Below are 17137 nucleotides of genomic sequence, written 5' to 3'. Positions count from 1 at the left end.
ATACCAGGAAAAGCTCCTTCACAGGGTGTCCAGACTGTGGAATAAACTCCCTCCAGTGGAGGTGTGATCACCTAGGGGAGGCTGGACAGTCACCTCGCTGGGGTCACCTAACCCCAGCTGTCTTCCTGCCTAGAGCGGGGGGGCTGGACCCGATGATCTGCGAGGTCCCTTCTGGCCCCTGGCAATCTGAAGCCATCGATTTAGTTCTATGGACATCACAGATGTAACAAAATAAACAGTCTGGTTTAATCACTTCCTTCAAGATATGTTTACACAACTTCTCAGGATCAAGACAGGATCTTTAGGCATTAGATCATGATTGCTAATTAATGCTGTCTGATTGTCAAACACCTGCTGTAAGTGAAGAATATATAATATTTAGTCATGGCTGCATCATTAATCAATTGTTGCATTTTTACCCTTAATTCCCAATATTGTGATACTTTGTGGTTTGCAGATTTGATGCAACAGCAATAGGCTGTTCCCAAGTTTGCTCACTTGATAGGTCAGCTTTGAAGGCTTTTTAATGTAGTTTTTTATTCAGCACATTTCCTTTTTCAACATACTGACAATTTAGTGGTTTTACAGGTTTTTAAAGCTGTCCATTGTCTTCAAGACAGTTTATCCTTAGTATTAATAAGTGTAGGTGGTTAGGTCAGAGATCAAGTGGAAGGTCTTGCCCTCCACCTCTACCTTAGGCAATTGCAAAGGTGAATAATAAGAACTATTCTTAATATTGTGCCAAACACTGAAGGCCTGAATAGCAGAGGTGCTCAGCGCACATACAAACATAACTGAAGTCAGTGGGATCTTCAAGTGCTCAGCACATCTGAAAATGAGGCCCTACTTTATTGTTCAAATATCTCAATGGCACCACTAAATTCAAATTCAACTGAGTGATGCCTTCCTCCAGACATCGAGCTGTCAGTGAGGCAGTGCAGGCTAATACAAGAACCATAAAGCAGAAGATAAGTAGGCAAATATTACTGTAAAAATGTTTCACTATCCTTTTCTCTTTCTTGTTTTGCTAGATCACTCTCTCTCCCAGAGATCTTGTCTAATGTTATGGAAAGTATGGAGATTTCAGTTTGCTTGGGCCATAACATCCCTAGACTGGGGTTATAGTCCTAAGTGTAAACCTCTAACTCATGCAATATAAATAGAAATTTAAATGAACAGTTAAAATACAGTTGTGTTCCTTGTGGGTTGCTTAAAGATTCACATCTTTTGCTGGTATGTATTTCCTCTGGCATTGTCTTTCTTTCAGATGCTGAGGTAGAGGGAAGCGGGTGGGTTGTTTTATGAACTGTTTATGGGACTCGGTCAGGCCTGCCATCTGTGGCACACGGTAGGCAATTAGAAAATTGCCCTGCATTTTTCATAGCAAAATGTTCAAGAACTGAGCAGCAGGGAGTAGCACAGCTGATGAAGATGAAATTTTATTATTTTGTTTTTCCATTTTGTGTCGCTGCACACTACTGGGTAGGTTTTCAAAGGTGCTGAGCACCCCTTCCTTTCCTCTCTTGTGTCCTTTTGACAAGGTATTTAGCAGAATTCACATATTCATTGGCATCTGATAGGCTGCACCATGAGCACTTCTGCTATGGCCTCAAATCTGTGACCACTGGGCTATGAAATGTGTGCCTTAGTACCTGCCTCATCCTGCCAAGTACCCTTAGTTTTTATTAATTGAGTTGGGAGTTGTGGCCGTCAGCTACTGAGTGTCAGGATGCTATCAGGCTGACAAAAATGAAGTGCTGTTTAAATGAGACTACTTATTATATTGAATAAAAACAATTTTAGAGAGCCATGAACAGGAAAGTGACACTTTTCTTTCTAACACCAAGCACCACAGACAAATAATTGTATTCAATGTCTGACATTTTTTGTCAGACAAATTTTGTTCAATGTCTTCATTGCTGACCTGGAAGATGGCATAGAGTGCACCCTCAGAAAGTTTGCAGATGACGTCAAGCTGGGGTGAGTAGTAGATACGCTGGAGGGTAGGGCTAGGATTCAGAGTGACCTAGACAAACTGGAGGATTGGACCAAAGGAAATGTCATGCGATTCAACAAGGAGAAGTGCAAAGGCCTGCACTTAGGACAGAACAATCCCATGCACCAGGGTGCTGACTAATGGGCAGCAGCTCTGCAGAAAAGGACCTGGGGGTTACAGTGGATGATAAGTTGAATATGAGCCAACAGTGTGCCCCTGTTGCTAAGATGGCTAATGGCATGCTGGGCTGCATTGGTAGGAGTGGTGCCAGTAGGTCAAGGAAGTAATTATTTCCCTCTATGCAGCACTGGTGAGGCCACGCCTGGAGCGCTGTGATCAGTTTTGGGCCCCTCACTACAAAAAAGGATGAGGACAAATTGGAGAGAGTCCAGTGGACGGTGACAAAAATGGTGAGGGGGCTAGGGAGCATGACTTATGAGGAAAAACTGTGGGACCTGGGCTTATTTAGTCTAGAGAAGAAGAGACTGAGAGGAGACTTAATAGCAGTCTTCAGCTACCTGAAGTGGGGTTTAAAAGAGGATGGAGGTAGGTATTCTCAGTGGTGGCAGATGACAGAACAAGCAGTAATGGTCTTGAGTTGCAGCAAGAGAAGTTTAGGTTAGATATTAGGAAGAATTTCTCACCAGGAGGGTAATAAAGCACTGGAACGGGTTACCCAGAGAGGTGGTGGCATCTCCATCCTTGGGGTTTCCAAAACACAGCTAGACAAAGCTTTAGGTGAGAAGATCTAGTTGGGGCCAGTCCTGCTCTGAGCAGGACTGTGAGCTAGACGATTTCCTGAGGTCCCTTCCAGCCCTAGCTTTCTGTGATTAAGTAACATCCTCCAGGAACTCTGTATAGAGGGGCAGCATACCCGGCCTACGGATAATCTTCCTGATGCATTGTTTCAACTCTCCTCACTCTTTGGCTCCAGTTGGGGCCAAACCCTGCTTGCTGCTCTGAGTCAAACATCCCTCCTTACATGAGTGATCCAAATTAACTGATGTCAGGGATAAATTTAGCTCAGTAGAAATTAAGTGCATGACTACATGGTTCTTTTCTTCTTAAACCCAACCTACTCTCCAGCCCCAAAAGGTAACTAGGAGTCACAAGTGTTGATGGTATTTTCATAATGAATGCTATTTGAGTATTTTGAACCTATCTCCTGTTCAATGAGGTGAAAGAAAGATCTAATGCCTTTTCCACAGAAGATAGGCCTTCATAAATCACTGTGGAAGAGAGATGCCACTGATGCAATACAGATTGGTCAGGACGCTGGGAAGAGTAGAGGAACAGTTGCTGGCTGCTGCACTAGCATTCTGGTTTCACTTCCTGAGTTCCCAACACTAATTTCAAGGTTCACTGAACAGAGATCTAGCCCCACAGGCACAAAAGAGGTTCAGGCTAAAGAGGCTTATGTACTATTGAAAGCTAGTTCTTTAATAGTCTTCTTGGTCTCTTGCCAGTTGAACAGATTGGGCTGGTCTCATTTCTAAGGGGAGGAAAAATGGGTTGTTTTTTTAAATAGTAATAATTTAAAGTAAAATTAAAATAACTTGGTTTTATATCCTGCTCCTTGTTCATTGTATGTTTCTGGATTCCTTGCTTGCTGCTTCCCAGGCTGCTCCAGCTCCTGTGTTCATCTCCGCTTCTGTTCAGTTTTGACTGTATTCATTATTTCTGTTTGTGTGTGGATCTGCAAGACTACAAAGACCCAACTTCTACCTCAGTCACCAGCACCAGCTGTCTTTGTCACTTACTAGGTGACACTAAAACAAACTATTTTAGTTTGCCCTTTAAAACGTTTGCCCTTTAGTTTACCCTTTAAAAAGAATTTAACCCCTTTTACTATCTCCTAGAGTGGTGATGGCAGAGTGGTTTTTCATAGATTTCATTGACATCAGGGCTGGAAGGGACCTGGGAAGATCATCGAGTCCAGTCCCCCACCCAAAGGGCAGGAAGTCAGCTGGGGTCATAGGATCCCAGCAAGATAAGCATCCAATTTGAAGGTGTTCAATGTAGGTGCTTGAACCACCTCCGCTGGCAGACTGTTCCAGACCTCGGGGGCTCGGACAGTAAAGAAATTCTTCCTTATGTCCAGCCTGAAACAGTCTTGCAGGAGTTTGTGACCGTTTGACCTCGTCATCCCTTGGGGCGCTCTGGTGAACAAACGTTCCCCCAGATCCTGGTGGTCACCCCTGATAAACTTATAGGTGGCCATCAGATCACGCTTTTCCAGGCTAAAGAGTCCCATGGCTCTCAGCCTGTCATCGTAAGATCTGTTTTCCTGACCTCTGATCATGCGCGTGGCTCTCCTCTGGACTCTCTCAAGCTTCTCCACATCCTTTTTGAATTGTGGGGCCCAAAACTGGACGCAGTACTCCAGCTGCGGCCTCACCAAGGCCGAGTACAAGGGGAGAATGACGTCCCGGGATTTGCTCGAGAAGCATCTATGGATGCAAGCCAGCATTTTGGTCGCTTTACTAGCCGCAGCATCGCATTGCAGGCTCGTGTTCATCTTGTGGTCAATGATGACCCCCAAGTCTTTCTTCTGTAGTGCTAGCCAGCGTAGCACTGCCGAGCCTATCAGGATGCTGCAGGTTTTTCTTCCCAAGGTGGAGAACCTTGCATTTTTTGGTGTTAAACACCATCATGTTCTCGTCCGCCCATTTGCTGAGCCTGTCCAGGTCAGCCTGGATCAACCAACTGTCTTCTGATGTGGATGCTTTGCCCCAAAGTTTGGTGTCATTGGCGAACTTGGCCAGCCTGCTTCTGACTCCAATGTCTACATCATTAATGAAGATGTTGAACAATATGGGGCCAAGGACAGAGCCTTGGGGGACCCCACTGGTCACAGGACACCATGATGAGTGACTGCCATCAATTACTACCCTCTGGGTCCAACCATGGAGCCAATTTTCCAGCCAGTGGATCGTGGTGGACCCAAGGCCACAATTGGCCAGTTTCGCCAGGAAGTGATCATGGGATAACAGATCAAAGGCTTTTTTGAAGTCAAGATATATGACATCAATCTCTTCTCCTTTATCCAGGTGATAGGTCACCTGGTCATAGAAGGAAGTGAGATTGGTCAAGCAAGACCTACCTGCAACAAACCCATGCTGGGTATCCCTTAGGATGTTGGCATCGGCCAGTCCATTAAGGATGGCCTCTTTAATAAACTTTTGTAAGATCTTCTCCAGGATAGAAGTCAGGCTGATGGGCCTGTAATTAGCCAGATCCACTTTCCTCCCTTTCTTGAAGATCGGCACCACATTGGCCTTCTTCCAGTCCTTGGGCACTACACCAGAGCACCAGGAGTTTTCAAAGATCTGTGCCAGGGACTGGGCTATGATGCTCGCCAGCTCCTTGAGTACCCTGGGGTGCAGGTTGTCAGGGCCAGCTGACTTGAAGGTATCCAGCTTTTCAAGGTGTTCCTTCACAAAGTCAGCATTAATGGAGGGCAGCGGATCTCCCTCACCCAGACCGCCCTGTCCCGTGGTAGGCGTGGGCCTCCTATGGGACTGATGAAAGACCAACGCAAAGTACTCATTTAATAGGTTGGTTTTTTCCTGGGCGTCAATTGTCAGTTGTCCCGTCTGGTTCAGCAGGGGTCCAATGTTGCCCTTGTTTTTCCTCCGGCTCCCCACATATCTGAAAAATGACTTTTTATTGTCCTTGATGCTCAAAGCTAGTTGGAGTTCAGTTGCAGCCTTGGCTTTCCTGGTTTGCTCCCTGCAGGACTGGACCAGTGCAGAATAATTCTCCTTGGAGGTGACTCCCATCCTCCATCCTTTGTAGGACTTTCTTTTTAGCCTCAGGAGGTCTGCTAGGTCCCTGGAGAGCTGGCGGGCTGCTGTGCCCTCTTGTTGCCTTTCCTCTGAGATGGAATAGACTTAGCTTGTGCATTGAGGATTGCTCCCTTGAGCAACCACTCTTCTTGAACTCCCCTCTCCCTGGGGTTGTGGTCCCTTAGGGCCTCACTGGCAAGCCTCCTGAGCATGTCAAAGTCGGCTTTCCTGAAGTCAAGGACTTCCGTGTTGCTGACTGACTTGCCAGCTTTATGGTGGATGGTGAAGGTGATCCGTTCATGGTCGCTGTCACCCAGTTTCCCATCGATCACTAGGTCACCGATTAGATCATCCCCTGTAGCCAGTACCAGGTCGAGCAGCACTTTGCCTCTCATTGGCCAATAGACTTCTTGAGTCAGGTAGAAGTCATCCACACGAGAGGAAGCTTTGCAACCACTCGGATTTTGCTGAGTGATCCTCCCACGAGATGTCCAGGTAATTGAAGTCACCCATGACAACCATGGTCCCGGAGCATGTGGCCTCAGCCAGTTCCTGGTTAAGCTCAGGACCTTGGGTGGGAGGTCTGTAGTAGACTCCCACCGTTGTGTCCCCTGTGCTGTGTTCCCCATGGATTTAACCCAGAGGGTCTCCAGTCCTCCACCCTGGTCACCAGCATCAGCTTGCAGGGTTGCATAGCTTTCCTTAACATAGAGAACTACACTCCTGCCCCTTTTATCTACACAATCCCTCCTGTACAGGGTATAGCCACCTATACCTGTGGTCCAGTCATGGGTGGAGACCCACCAGATCTCCGTTATCCCTATGACATCATAATTATTTGTATTAAGCAGGAGGATGAGCTCCTCCTGCTTATTCCCCATGCTCCTGGCATTTGTGTACAGGCAGGCAAGTGTCCCCTTGGGGGCTCTTGCCTTGCCCACAGATTGTACCAGGGCTGGGGCAGGGGTGGGCTCCCTTAAGTGCCTTGGTCTGCTGGCTTTGCAAGGGTTGCTCAGTGGGCCAGCAGTGGCGGTAGTCCCCCCATCCCCCAGCAGGCTTAGTTTAAAGCCCAGTGGAGCAGGTCAGCCAATCTGGCTGAGAAGAGCCTCCTCCGCAGCGAAGAGAGGTGGAGGCCATCTCTTTCCAGCAGCTCGCTGCCTCTCTCGCCAAAGAGCAGGCTGTGGTCATGGAAGCCAAAGCCTTCCCTGTGACACCAGCTCTTGACTTTGGCTGGGAGGTTAAGGCATCTTGCTGTGGTTCCATCAGCCTATGTTTGAGCCCACTAAAGACTTTTGCCAAAGGCCGCTCCCAGCTGTAAATGGGTCCCAGGTCAGTCAGGTCAGGGACTGAAAGGTGGCCAGGTGTAATGTTAACCCCATCACTCCTTTGTGTGTCAGTGGCTATAGCAACTGGTGTCCAATAGACTGGTGAGTCAGGCAGACCCTTAATTCTTTTCGATGGTCTCCAAGGACTACCCCTGCTCTATAATTAAATAGCATCAAGTGATTTCTTTTGTTTCCTGAAGTAACTATATTAGGACTTTAGCCCTGGAAAAACTTAAGCTTGCCTTTATGTGCTAGGGATGCTCCCATAAAAGAGACTCAGTGGAAGGGTTGGACTCCAGGTAGGGAAGAGAAGCAGAGTCCAAGTCCTTGGTTGAAGGGGGGGTGGGGGTGATAACTACCTATCTAGGCTGGAAAGGGGTCTTTGTCCAGCAGGAGTTGTCCAGAGGGTGGTCACTGGAAGGGCTTCTGGGTGGATAGGTGGTGTGGCATGGTGCTGGTCCAGATGGAGAGGTCCATGGTTCCTGGATGAATCAATGTGAGGTGATGGCCCATTTGTTCCAGGCCATTCAGTAGAGGCCTGCTACCATTGTATTTCAATCATTCCCAATCACTCTCATTCATCCGGGAACCAATTTACATGGGAAGGGTACGTGACTCATACAGTTGCGACACAGGAGCTGCCCAGGCAGAGGACACAAGATGGAGACTTGACATACAAAATAGAAACTTGACATTACTTTGGTTCACTTACAAACACAGGCCTAAACCATACAATGTCCATATGAAACAATAAAAATCAATACAAAAATGATAATAATACAAGATACAACAGTAAGAATTAATAATACAATATAAAACAGTGGATATCCAAGACCAAAAACTTGCTACCAAAATAAAAATGTTAAAGCTTACCCTAAGTCTGAGTTCGCTTATGCTTGTCTATAGGGAATAGAGAGGGAGAGAAAGAAAAGCCAGAAATAATTGGGGAAGGGAAGGGAATGCATATCTATCATATATATATGACCCTACTGCTTTATATATATATAAAGAAAAACTGGGGTTTTTGCTACAAAGTAAAGTATGCATGAAGTGTTTGGCAGCAGTAGAGTCTTAATTATCTTCAGAAGCCGAGCAAGAGTGTCGCAGGTGACTCTTATCAAATGTTTCTGGGTCTGAGTCACAGTCTGCTCCCTTATATTCACCCACCATGCCTCGATGAAAAAGAAACAGGGAGGCTAATTGTTGGAAACTGGAATAACATGAGACTGTGATGGATTCTCTTCACAGGGCTCTGCCTCCTCTATACCCTGTCCTCACCAGCCCGTATGGTGGATATAAGATTTTTCCGTAAGACCTGCACTTTGAGTAATCAGCTAGGGAGCAGATCCTGGCCAACCAGCCCCATGCCCTCTCAAGGTCCACACTTTCTTTTACAAATTCAAAGTCCAGATAACTGCTTAATGTGAGCCTCCCTACCAGCACCCCTTTTCTCCCCAGTTGGCTCTGGTAAAATACTTCATAGGGGTCTCTGGGATCAAATCTTATAAGCAGTTTTACCCTAAGTCCAACATCCTGAACCTGGGACTACTAGTCACAGTTCCTGAGGCTGGCTATCCTCCACCAGCTGTCTGCTATCCTGACCCCAATGTTTCTTTAGCCCGATGTCTTTCTCCAACAAGCATCTGTCCTTGAACTGCATAGCCCCAAGGCCCTTATTCACTGCTGTTAGGCCTATTTCTGTTCCTCTGCACAGGTCTAGCAGATAGTACTCTCTATCCCCTCTCTAGGGAAGAGTGTGTATTTGCCCTCATACCTTTAAATGAGTCAGCTCCTGTGCTGTTCAGTTGCTGTTGGCTCCTTGTCCCACATGATTCTTGGTAGCTGGGAGATCTTCCTCTCTGAGCTTCAGATATTTCTAGGTTAACCTCAGGTCATTTTTCATGGCTGCCATGCACAGCTGCAAACCCCCTCAAGTTGGCAAGTGGGTCAGGCGGGCCCCTAAGGCTGTCCTACTTATCCCAAGAAAGGGATCAATTCTCCATGGCCCATGGTAAGTTTCCCAGTGAGGCAAATGGGGTCGTGGTGCCAATTTATGGCCCAAGAAGCAACGAGCCTAGTTATCACCATGCTTCTGCATGTAATGGGGTCTGGGAAACCACTTTCTATTACAAAGAGCATATTTAAAAAAGAATACTTCAACCAGCATAGCTAATGAGTCTCGAAGAGCTGGAAGCAATTGCATAGAATAAGAGGAAGAAGCTATTAATCAATCAATTTGTAACTTAGCCATAGATTTTACGAGTCTGAAATTACTAGTTGCAAGGATTAGGCAGATGAACAACGTGGAGGTGTAGGATGGCCTTAGCCGAGCATCTAATTTGCATGCAAATGGGATCACACAAATTATCTTAATTACCTTCCTCCAATGGAAGTTAATTCTGTTTCTGCTTATTCACCAGCAAAGGAGGAAATATCAGATATTTACAAACACAAAATGACCATGCGAGGAATCATATACTACTGGCATCAAGCTGAAAACTAAACGATGAATCTCTCAGTGGCTACATCATTTGCTGTTGTATTATCAACAAATAAGAGAGCTAGTGGGATTTTCAAGTAAAATTGGGTGTTTCAACCCTATTGCAATTCATATCCCTTGCAAGTTTAAAGGGGTTTTGGTACCAAGGGGATTTAGGCTCTCTTGGAAGGCCTAAAACAAAATGTCTGTGTAATAAGAAAGGATGCTGAATACCTGCTGTTATTTCTGATACCTCAGATGCATACAGATCCTGATTCTAATTCTCATTCTTCTCAAAGCAATCTGAGTTCTACCATTGACTGAAGCAGGTTTAGACACATATTGGACACACACAATCCATTATTCGATCCAAAAAATAGTCTCTGCCAACTTTAAATACAAATCTAGAAATGCATCTCTAATTTAGATTGTAAGTGCTTGAGGGCTGAGTCCTGATCCTGACCAAGGCTTTAGGGCACATGCTGAGCCTAAATATATCATAAGAAGGTGTCTAATGTAAAGCAGAAAGAACAGAATTGAAGAGCATTCTTGAATGCTGTCACTTTTTACTAGTGTACCTACCATAAATTCATTGGTTAGAATATTTACAGAAAGTAAGTACAAAGTAGGCACAAATACCAATATCTATCAATATGTTCGAACACATGGTTAGCCCAAAAGTGCATTACTACCCATGTTACATGCTTCTTGCATTGCAGTGGATGGCACATAGTGAAGGTACATCGTTCACAAACATAGAATCATAGGAAAACAGGGCTGGAAGGGACCTGAACAGGTCATCTAGCCAAACCCCAGGGAGGACTATTCCCATATAAATCATCCCTTATGTGTCTGAAAGAATACAGAGCAAGAGTGTGGACTGTCCAAAGCGGGAGGGTGGGTGGGGGAAGAATTGTGTCAAATTATGAAACCATGTCATAATCTCAAGGAGAAAAAGGGGGTAAAGTTTAAGAATGTCATAAGTAGCGTTGAGTTACAATTGGCCAATAAGCCCAAATAATTGCAGAATAGCACATAATTAGGGCTCATTAATTGCCGCTGAGTATAATGGGTCACTGTGTGTACAAGTGAAAAGAAAATACAGTGTTGGTCGTCAGCTGCTGTGATTAACCAAGACATGTGGTAACCAAGGTTTAGCCATCTAAAATGTTTGTGGAAATAAATATGACAAATAAATGTGTTTCAAATTTATGACAAATAAATAGGCCACTGTTTCAGAAGTTTGTGTTTGCAGTGCGGACAGGCAGAGGGATCCTTAGCAATGTGCTCTCAAACTTGCATAAGCCAAGTCTCCTTTTTGTTTTCACTGCTGGGTTATTGATTCAGGGGTGTGCATTTGTTCTGATGTGGTTCCATATGCTTTTGGTCTATACACGTCTTTCTCCTTCCAGACCATCTGTTGTTCTTGTGCTTCATTGTACTCAGCTTTTGTTACACTCCCGTCTTGCAGTGTAATTCTTCCACAGTGTCTTCAGCACTGGAAGTCTTATGAGGCTACATGTTGCAGTCAACATCAAAGCACGGCCATAGAATTCCTGTTTGTTGTTAATGATGCCACAGCGGTTCTCTGCCAACTTCAGGGTATGGCACTGCCATTTCCATTACTGCTATAGTTTTAAATAAATGAAAATAGAGGAAGGACTTGTCTCAACGAGCTGCACATGAAAAGGTGGCAATGTATAATTTTATGTGCCTTGATTTCCCCAGCTTATTTCACATTTCTGCTAGGTAGAGGTGAGGCTAGGGGCAGTGTTTAGAGTTCAGATATTGCATTTGATGCTGAATCGGAGGTGGATTTAGAGTCCAGGTTTGATGGTGTTGAAATCCGACTAGCTATTAGCCGAGAAGGTGGCTCGTGGGATCAGCTGTTCTCATGAGACTGTTGCCAGCTTAGGCTGAAATCTTGTGAGACTGCCAACCTATCCTTGTGAGACTTGGGCTGCAATCAAACCAGAACTTACAAATCCCTCAGTTTGGATCTGAACCAAATCACCGAGACTGAAACAGGATCCACATCATTTCCCACCACCTGAAATGTGTAAAGGCCCATGGTCAAAATTGTATTTGGACTGTGTTTAATTTTAATTATAGCAGTCATCATGAATTCATAGCCTGTGGTCTCCAAAGGTCCTGCTTTCCCCATCTGAGTTAATGCAAGTCAACAGTAGCTGAGCAGCATTTAATGACGCCAGTTGTTACCATGATTGCTTTCCCACTGAGTCCTTTCACGAGGCTTCTAAATTATATTGTGCTGGCTAGGGATAAAAATCACAAATGTTTACTATCATTATTGTTACACTGCATCTCTTTCTGCTGTTATGAATCTCGGATAAATGGATTTCAGTTATAAAAGAGGACGATAGTTCTTTTCAAGTGTCTGGAGGCTACTTTCAATAGAGTTTTTCACAATAGAACAGCAGTGGAAATATACTTCCTGTGCATGAACATGCAAAATGCTTTCTGCATGATGCTACTTTAAAATGTAAGTTTGAAGAAAAAGACCCAGCAGCATTCATCATGATGGCTTATCCACTCTGATGCATATTAATTGCTGTTCCTGAGAGTATGAGGCTTTGCTACTACATGATTTGCCTGAGAGAGAAAAAAAATTCTTAATAAGTCAGATATTGTAAGGCAGTTATCTTAGTCACACTCTAAAAGCTTTCTCCCATTTAGTTTTCTTATTATATTGTGTCATAATGATGATCATTTTCCCTCTCGTGTATTCTGTGCAGTGTCTGCTGTAGTTTATAACAAAGACTCTGAAAGTTTGTCTTTGAGTTGTACTACTTTTCTGACCAAATATAGTAACTAATATTCTGTAGCTATTATGCCGTGCACCTGTGTGTTTGTGGGTATTTTAATAACACTTGACCTGCCTAAGCATATAGTGCATGTTCCAAAGCACGTTCAAGCCAAATGGGACTCTTTACACTGAGTTTGAATCAGGCCATTAGAGACCAGCATGATGTTTTGGAGCAAAGGGACAGTGAGTCCCAGTAGCAATTTGAGCCGTGCATCCGTGGGGAACTAGAAATATCAAGGAGTTGATCCCGCCTGTTTTGCAGAAGGGGTGGGGCTTGCATAACGCGTTTGAGTCCAGGGAGTTGGTTTGGATTCACTTTACAGTCTTGAAGGAGGTCGCCTACACTTCCAGTGCTGTATTCTTTATCTGCTGCTCCTGAAAGGGTAGGGAAGGAAAGGAAAAGATAGTCCTGCATCAAAGGATGTATGGCTGAGAGCATCTTCAAATCCCCACATGGACCAGGTAAGTAACTAAACTTTGATTCAGTGTCTGGCCAGATGAAGCTCCCTCTATCCTTTGCTTCTCTATCCTTTGCAAGGCAAACCCAGCATTTCTTTGCAAAATCTATCAACCTTATCCAAAGCCAGTAGCCTGTCACTGGGTATAAAAATAGTCTCTTCTGTCAATCAACCTTTTGATCATAAAAAAAACCCTTTCTCATCTGTAGCAGCTGGTGGTGTGAATTCTTGCCACTGAGCATGGTAATGAGCATGGTATTCCCCTTCAGTCCCCAGAGGCCCCCAATAGAAGTCATTGAGAAGCTGAAACAATAATCAAAGGATGCGTGACCATTTAGTATTGAAGACCCTAGGATCTACTGGAAATTGCTCACATTTCAATTATGTGCAGTATATTTGATATGAAATGTATAATGTATATAGCTGTAAAATGTATGTAAATGTATAATGTATATAGCTGTAAAAAGAGGATTACAATAGGTATTATTTAAACAAGCAATTTTAATTTGCACTACTTTAATAGCAAATAAAAATAATTGCTGGTTTTGAGTATCCATTTCTACTTTTTTAAAAAAAAAGCAAAAATAAAACATGTAAACTCAGTGAGTGAAAATTGTCAGGGGCTGATATTAAACCCAATATGATACCAGCCTATGCAGCAAAGGTCCCTGTTATCAACTTTGCTGTTGAGAGCATTCTGACTTTTCTTTTATTGATAGAGTGGTGGGGGAGTCCGTGGAAACAACATAATGGTACAAATTCTCTTCTCTTCTACAACAGTAGAATTTTACTAACATCACTAGAGTTGCAGCCACAAGCCCCATTTTTCGGGACCAAAAAAATTAGACAGTATTCGGCAAATGCATTGTAAGATAGAGCTTTACTGGTTCTAAAAGCTGTTTCTGTAGTCTAATTTTCTCACTGAATGAACTGCCTCTAAATCTGACTCTTTAGTTGGAAAGGTTTCAGTTCTAGTAAGTTCTCTGTTTCTCCAGCTGTCGTCACTTTAGATATGAATGAGCAAATGGAACAGTTGTCAAGGACACCAGTTGCAGGGAAAAAGCATGTTGCTTTTGTAGCAAATGCTGTGCAGCAAGGAAATGTTCTTTTACTGGAGCCAATCAGGAGAGAAGACTTCTAGTGCCAGGGACTCTGTGCAAGTTTTGGGAATTGGTAGAGAGTACAGTGTGGGCACGCTGTTAAAAAAGACAGTGTTTTTCAATCCTTTTTTCATTTGCAGACTCCTAAAATATTTTGAATAGAGGCGCGGACCCTTTTGATCATTGGGTATTCATATACTTTTGATTGATCGTAGTTATCTTTTGTGGACCCCTTAGACATAGTGTGTAGACCCTCAGGGGTCTGCAGACCACAGGTTGAAAACCACTAAACTAAGACATTGATGATACTTGCTATAGATATTTAAAGCTCTTCTGTGTATTGTAAAATTGCATATGTGCTTTTTCAGCAAAATAAAATTCTACTATTTTTTTTTTTACTTGTGTCTAAGCTAGGGACAGCCATTCAAAAAGCCTGAGCCTGAATTGATTCAATCTTTGCAGGTTAGTCTAACTTGTATTGAATCAGTTTGCAACTGTACAGACATTCCCTCTGGACTGAGGAAATGCAGGCACATGCCTGCAGTGGCTCAGACTAGAAACCAGGGGGTGCTGAGCTGGGGGCGGAGGGGTATAGCCAGTCCCTGGCAGGAAGCTCTGATTAAGGAGGGTTGTAAACCCCCACCCTGCCTCCATGGTCCCAGGCTTTTCCTTCCTTGCTTCTCCACGGGTGGGAGTGTTGCCAGACTCCATCTCTGGGCTAGCACTCTGAGGCAGAAGGGGGAGGGGGGGATGCAGTGCATACATCTGTTGATGATATTGAGCTTTTCAATTTTCCTCTCCCTGCCTCATACTGCAAACCTGGCAGGTGAGGGAGCCAGCATGGAGCTGATAACACAGCATTTATCAGCCCATCAAGAAACCAAAAGCCTCTCTCATTAGTTCAAGCTCTTCTTAAACAGCTTTTTCCGAGGAAGGGACAGAAGAACATTACTAGCTGACCTGTTGATTAGCTCCAAAAAGCGCTAAGTAGATACTTTTCTGTCTGCCTGTCCCAGTGAAATTGGAGAAACACACAGCCACCTTTCAGCCTTAGTTTGCATACTACATGCCTAGGATCTGTGCAGCTGGGGTCCATGCTGTGGGAAAGGGCAGGGAGGTAGGGTGGATTCCTGCTTGAGCAGAGAACAGGCCTGCAATTCCCACTGGAGCTCTGCCTAGGGAGCAGTCTGGAGCGGAGAGCCCAGCCTAACTCAGCCCTGGGCTGCAAAGGATCTGGGATGCTGGGGACTCTGACTTTACTTTAACCAGGAAGGGGTCTGGGACAGACATTGCATAAACTGGTTTGACCCAAATCAGTTAAGTCTGATACTACATTCAACCAAGTTTATCTTAAACCAGTTTCTGTCATTTTGAAACTGGTTTATGTGAACTGAACTTCTGTTCTGTTACAGGTTTAAACCAGTTTCTGGTTACTTAAACTGGTTTATGTGTAATGTTTGTCCCTAGCCCTAGAGATAAGGGAGGGTGCAAGCATACATGTAAATCCCACTCTTCTTCTTTATCTACTGCTCCTGAAAGGGTAGGGAAGGAAAGGAAAAGACAGTCCTGCATCAAAGGATATATGGCTGAGAGCATCTTCAAATCCCCACATGGACCAGGTAAGTAACTAAACTTTGATTCAGTGTCTGGACAGATGAAGCTCCTTCTATCCTTTGCAAGGCAAACCCAGCATTTCTTTGCAAAAGCTATGTTGAGGCATAGCTGAATGATAAAGGAGTTTTCTTGGGACTTCTAGTTTTTAGAACACAAATTGGGCCTGTGATGCAATGGTAGGAACATTTTCATAGCGTAGCTTCACTGGACATTGTTAAAACTTAAACTGTGTTATACAAAACATATGGCACTGATTCTGCTCTAAGTATGTAATGGCTTGAAGGTGTGGTATAAATGGTATAAGGCAGGCATTGGCAGCCTACAGTCTATGGGCCAACAGTGGCCTGGCAGGCAATTGTATTTGACCTGCAAAGCCAGGATATCAGCAGCAATGGAGTCCGCGTGCGGGGACAAAGGGCTGCTGGCTTGGAGGTGGTAGTCCACTTTTGGACTCGTAATTCATCCCACCATTTCTAAGAGATTGCCAACCCCTGATATACATAAAGTGGCATTTTGGCAGCTAGAGATCTCTTGAAATGTAGCATGATGCTATCCAGTAGCTATTTAATTATATATTTGTAGGTTGTAATGATTTATACCGGTCTCCTTGGGATAATGTATTTGTAGTACTTTAATTTCCTTTAGATAAATTAAGCAATTGAATAAGCCCCAATTAAATGACGCTGTTGGGTACTAAGGTTTAGTTCTGCTTGATGTGCAAATCCACATTCAGAGAAAACACTAGAATTTACCCTTCCAAAGACTCTAATTGTGACACTCTTCAAAGTTGAATGATAAATTAACAGTCACAAAATAAACATATTTGAATGACTTTCAATACAATATTAGTTTCAGTGCAGTGCTTTGTGTAGCTTGGGTATATGGGAATGTTTTTGTTTGTTTTTTTTAACTATAATTGCTTTATATCAGATTGCAATAGAGCATTTTTATACTAATACCTCTTTGAGCGGAGTAAGCTGCTCTGTGCTCATCACAAAAATAGTGAACGTTCTAGGAGTCGTGTCAATAGACTGTCTTTTATTATAAGACCTATAATACGGACTTATTTTCCTGCCCCACTTAAGGAGGCTTTTGAAGGTACTGCTCTCAGATACTGAACATTTGGAATTTTAGAGCTGTCAAAGTGATTAGGCTTTAGAGGAACTCAATGATTTACTGCAGAGGCATTATAACTGGAGAAAGTTTTCATCCTAAACCTGGAGACAGTCCAGAGGTTTGAGACATCTTAGGACCTTTTGTCCACGTTTATACCCTTGCATTGTCACCCTTCTCTAGTCTGTTTCCCAGCTTTTCTTTTTTTACTCTTTTTTGTCTTCCCTTCATAAAAATAATTTAGAAATCTGATGGAAATGTTGAAGCTTCAGCTTAAACGGTTTAAAACTTCAAATGGTTTTTCCTGGAATATTACCAAGGGTTTACATACCTGAGTAGTATTAGAGAGAATTCGCCAGCATGTTGAATGCCAGTGAGATTTTGTATTGTACACCAGCAGAAAATATTTCTGGTTACTATGGTACCTATGGTTATAT

General features: G+C 43.7%; 1 protein-coding gene across 6 annotated transcripts in view; it reads left to right on the top strand.

Annotated features, from left to right (window-relative positions):
- ACSL6 (acyl-CoA synthetase long chain family member 6) overlaps positions 1-17137 on the top strand; it is a 106904-nt gene that overhangs the window by 23546 nt on the left and 66221 nt on the right. Inside the window, exon 1 of one of the 6 annotated variants that reach the window (XM_090064734.1) lies at positions 12727-12877. The exons of 4 other annotated variants lie outside the window; for them this stretch is intronic. In XM_090064734.1, coding sequence (XP_089920860.1) covers positions 12841-12877 — 37 coding nt within the window. In that variant the 5' untranslated portion in view covers positions 12727-12840. Of the gene's footprint in view, positions 1-12726; positions 12878-15494; positions 15593-17137 lie in introns of those variants that run through there. One more of the 6 variants, XM_090064733.1, reaches the window with a different exon arrangement.

This window comes from Crocodylus siamensis, chromosome 10, assembly GCF_052110815.1.
Source record: "Crocodylus siamensis isolate JL-2025a chromosome 10, ASM5211081v1, whole genome shotgun sequence".
Lineage (NCBI taxonomy): Eukaryota > Metazoa > Chordata > Crocodylia > Crocodylidae > Crocodylus > Crocodylus siamensis.
Note: the sequence above shows the minus strand (reverse complement) of the source record. Positions and strands in the feature narration are given on the sequence as shown.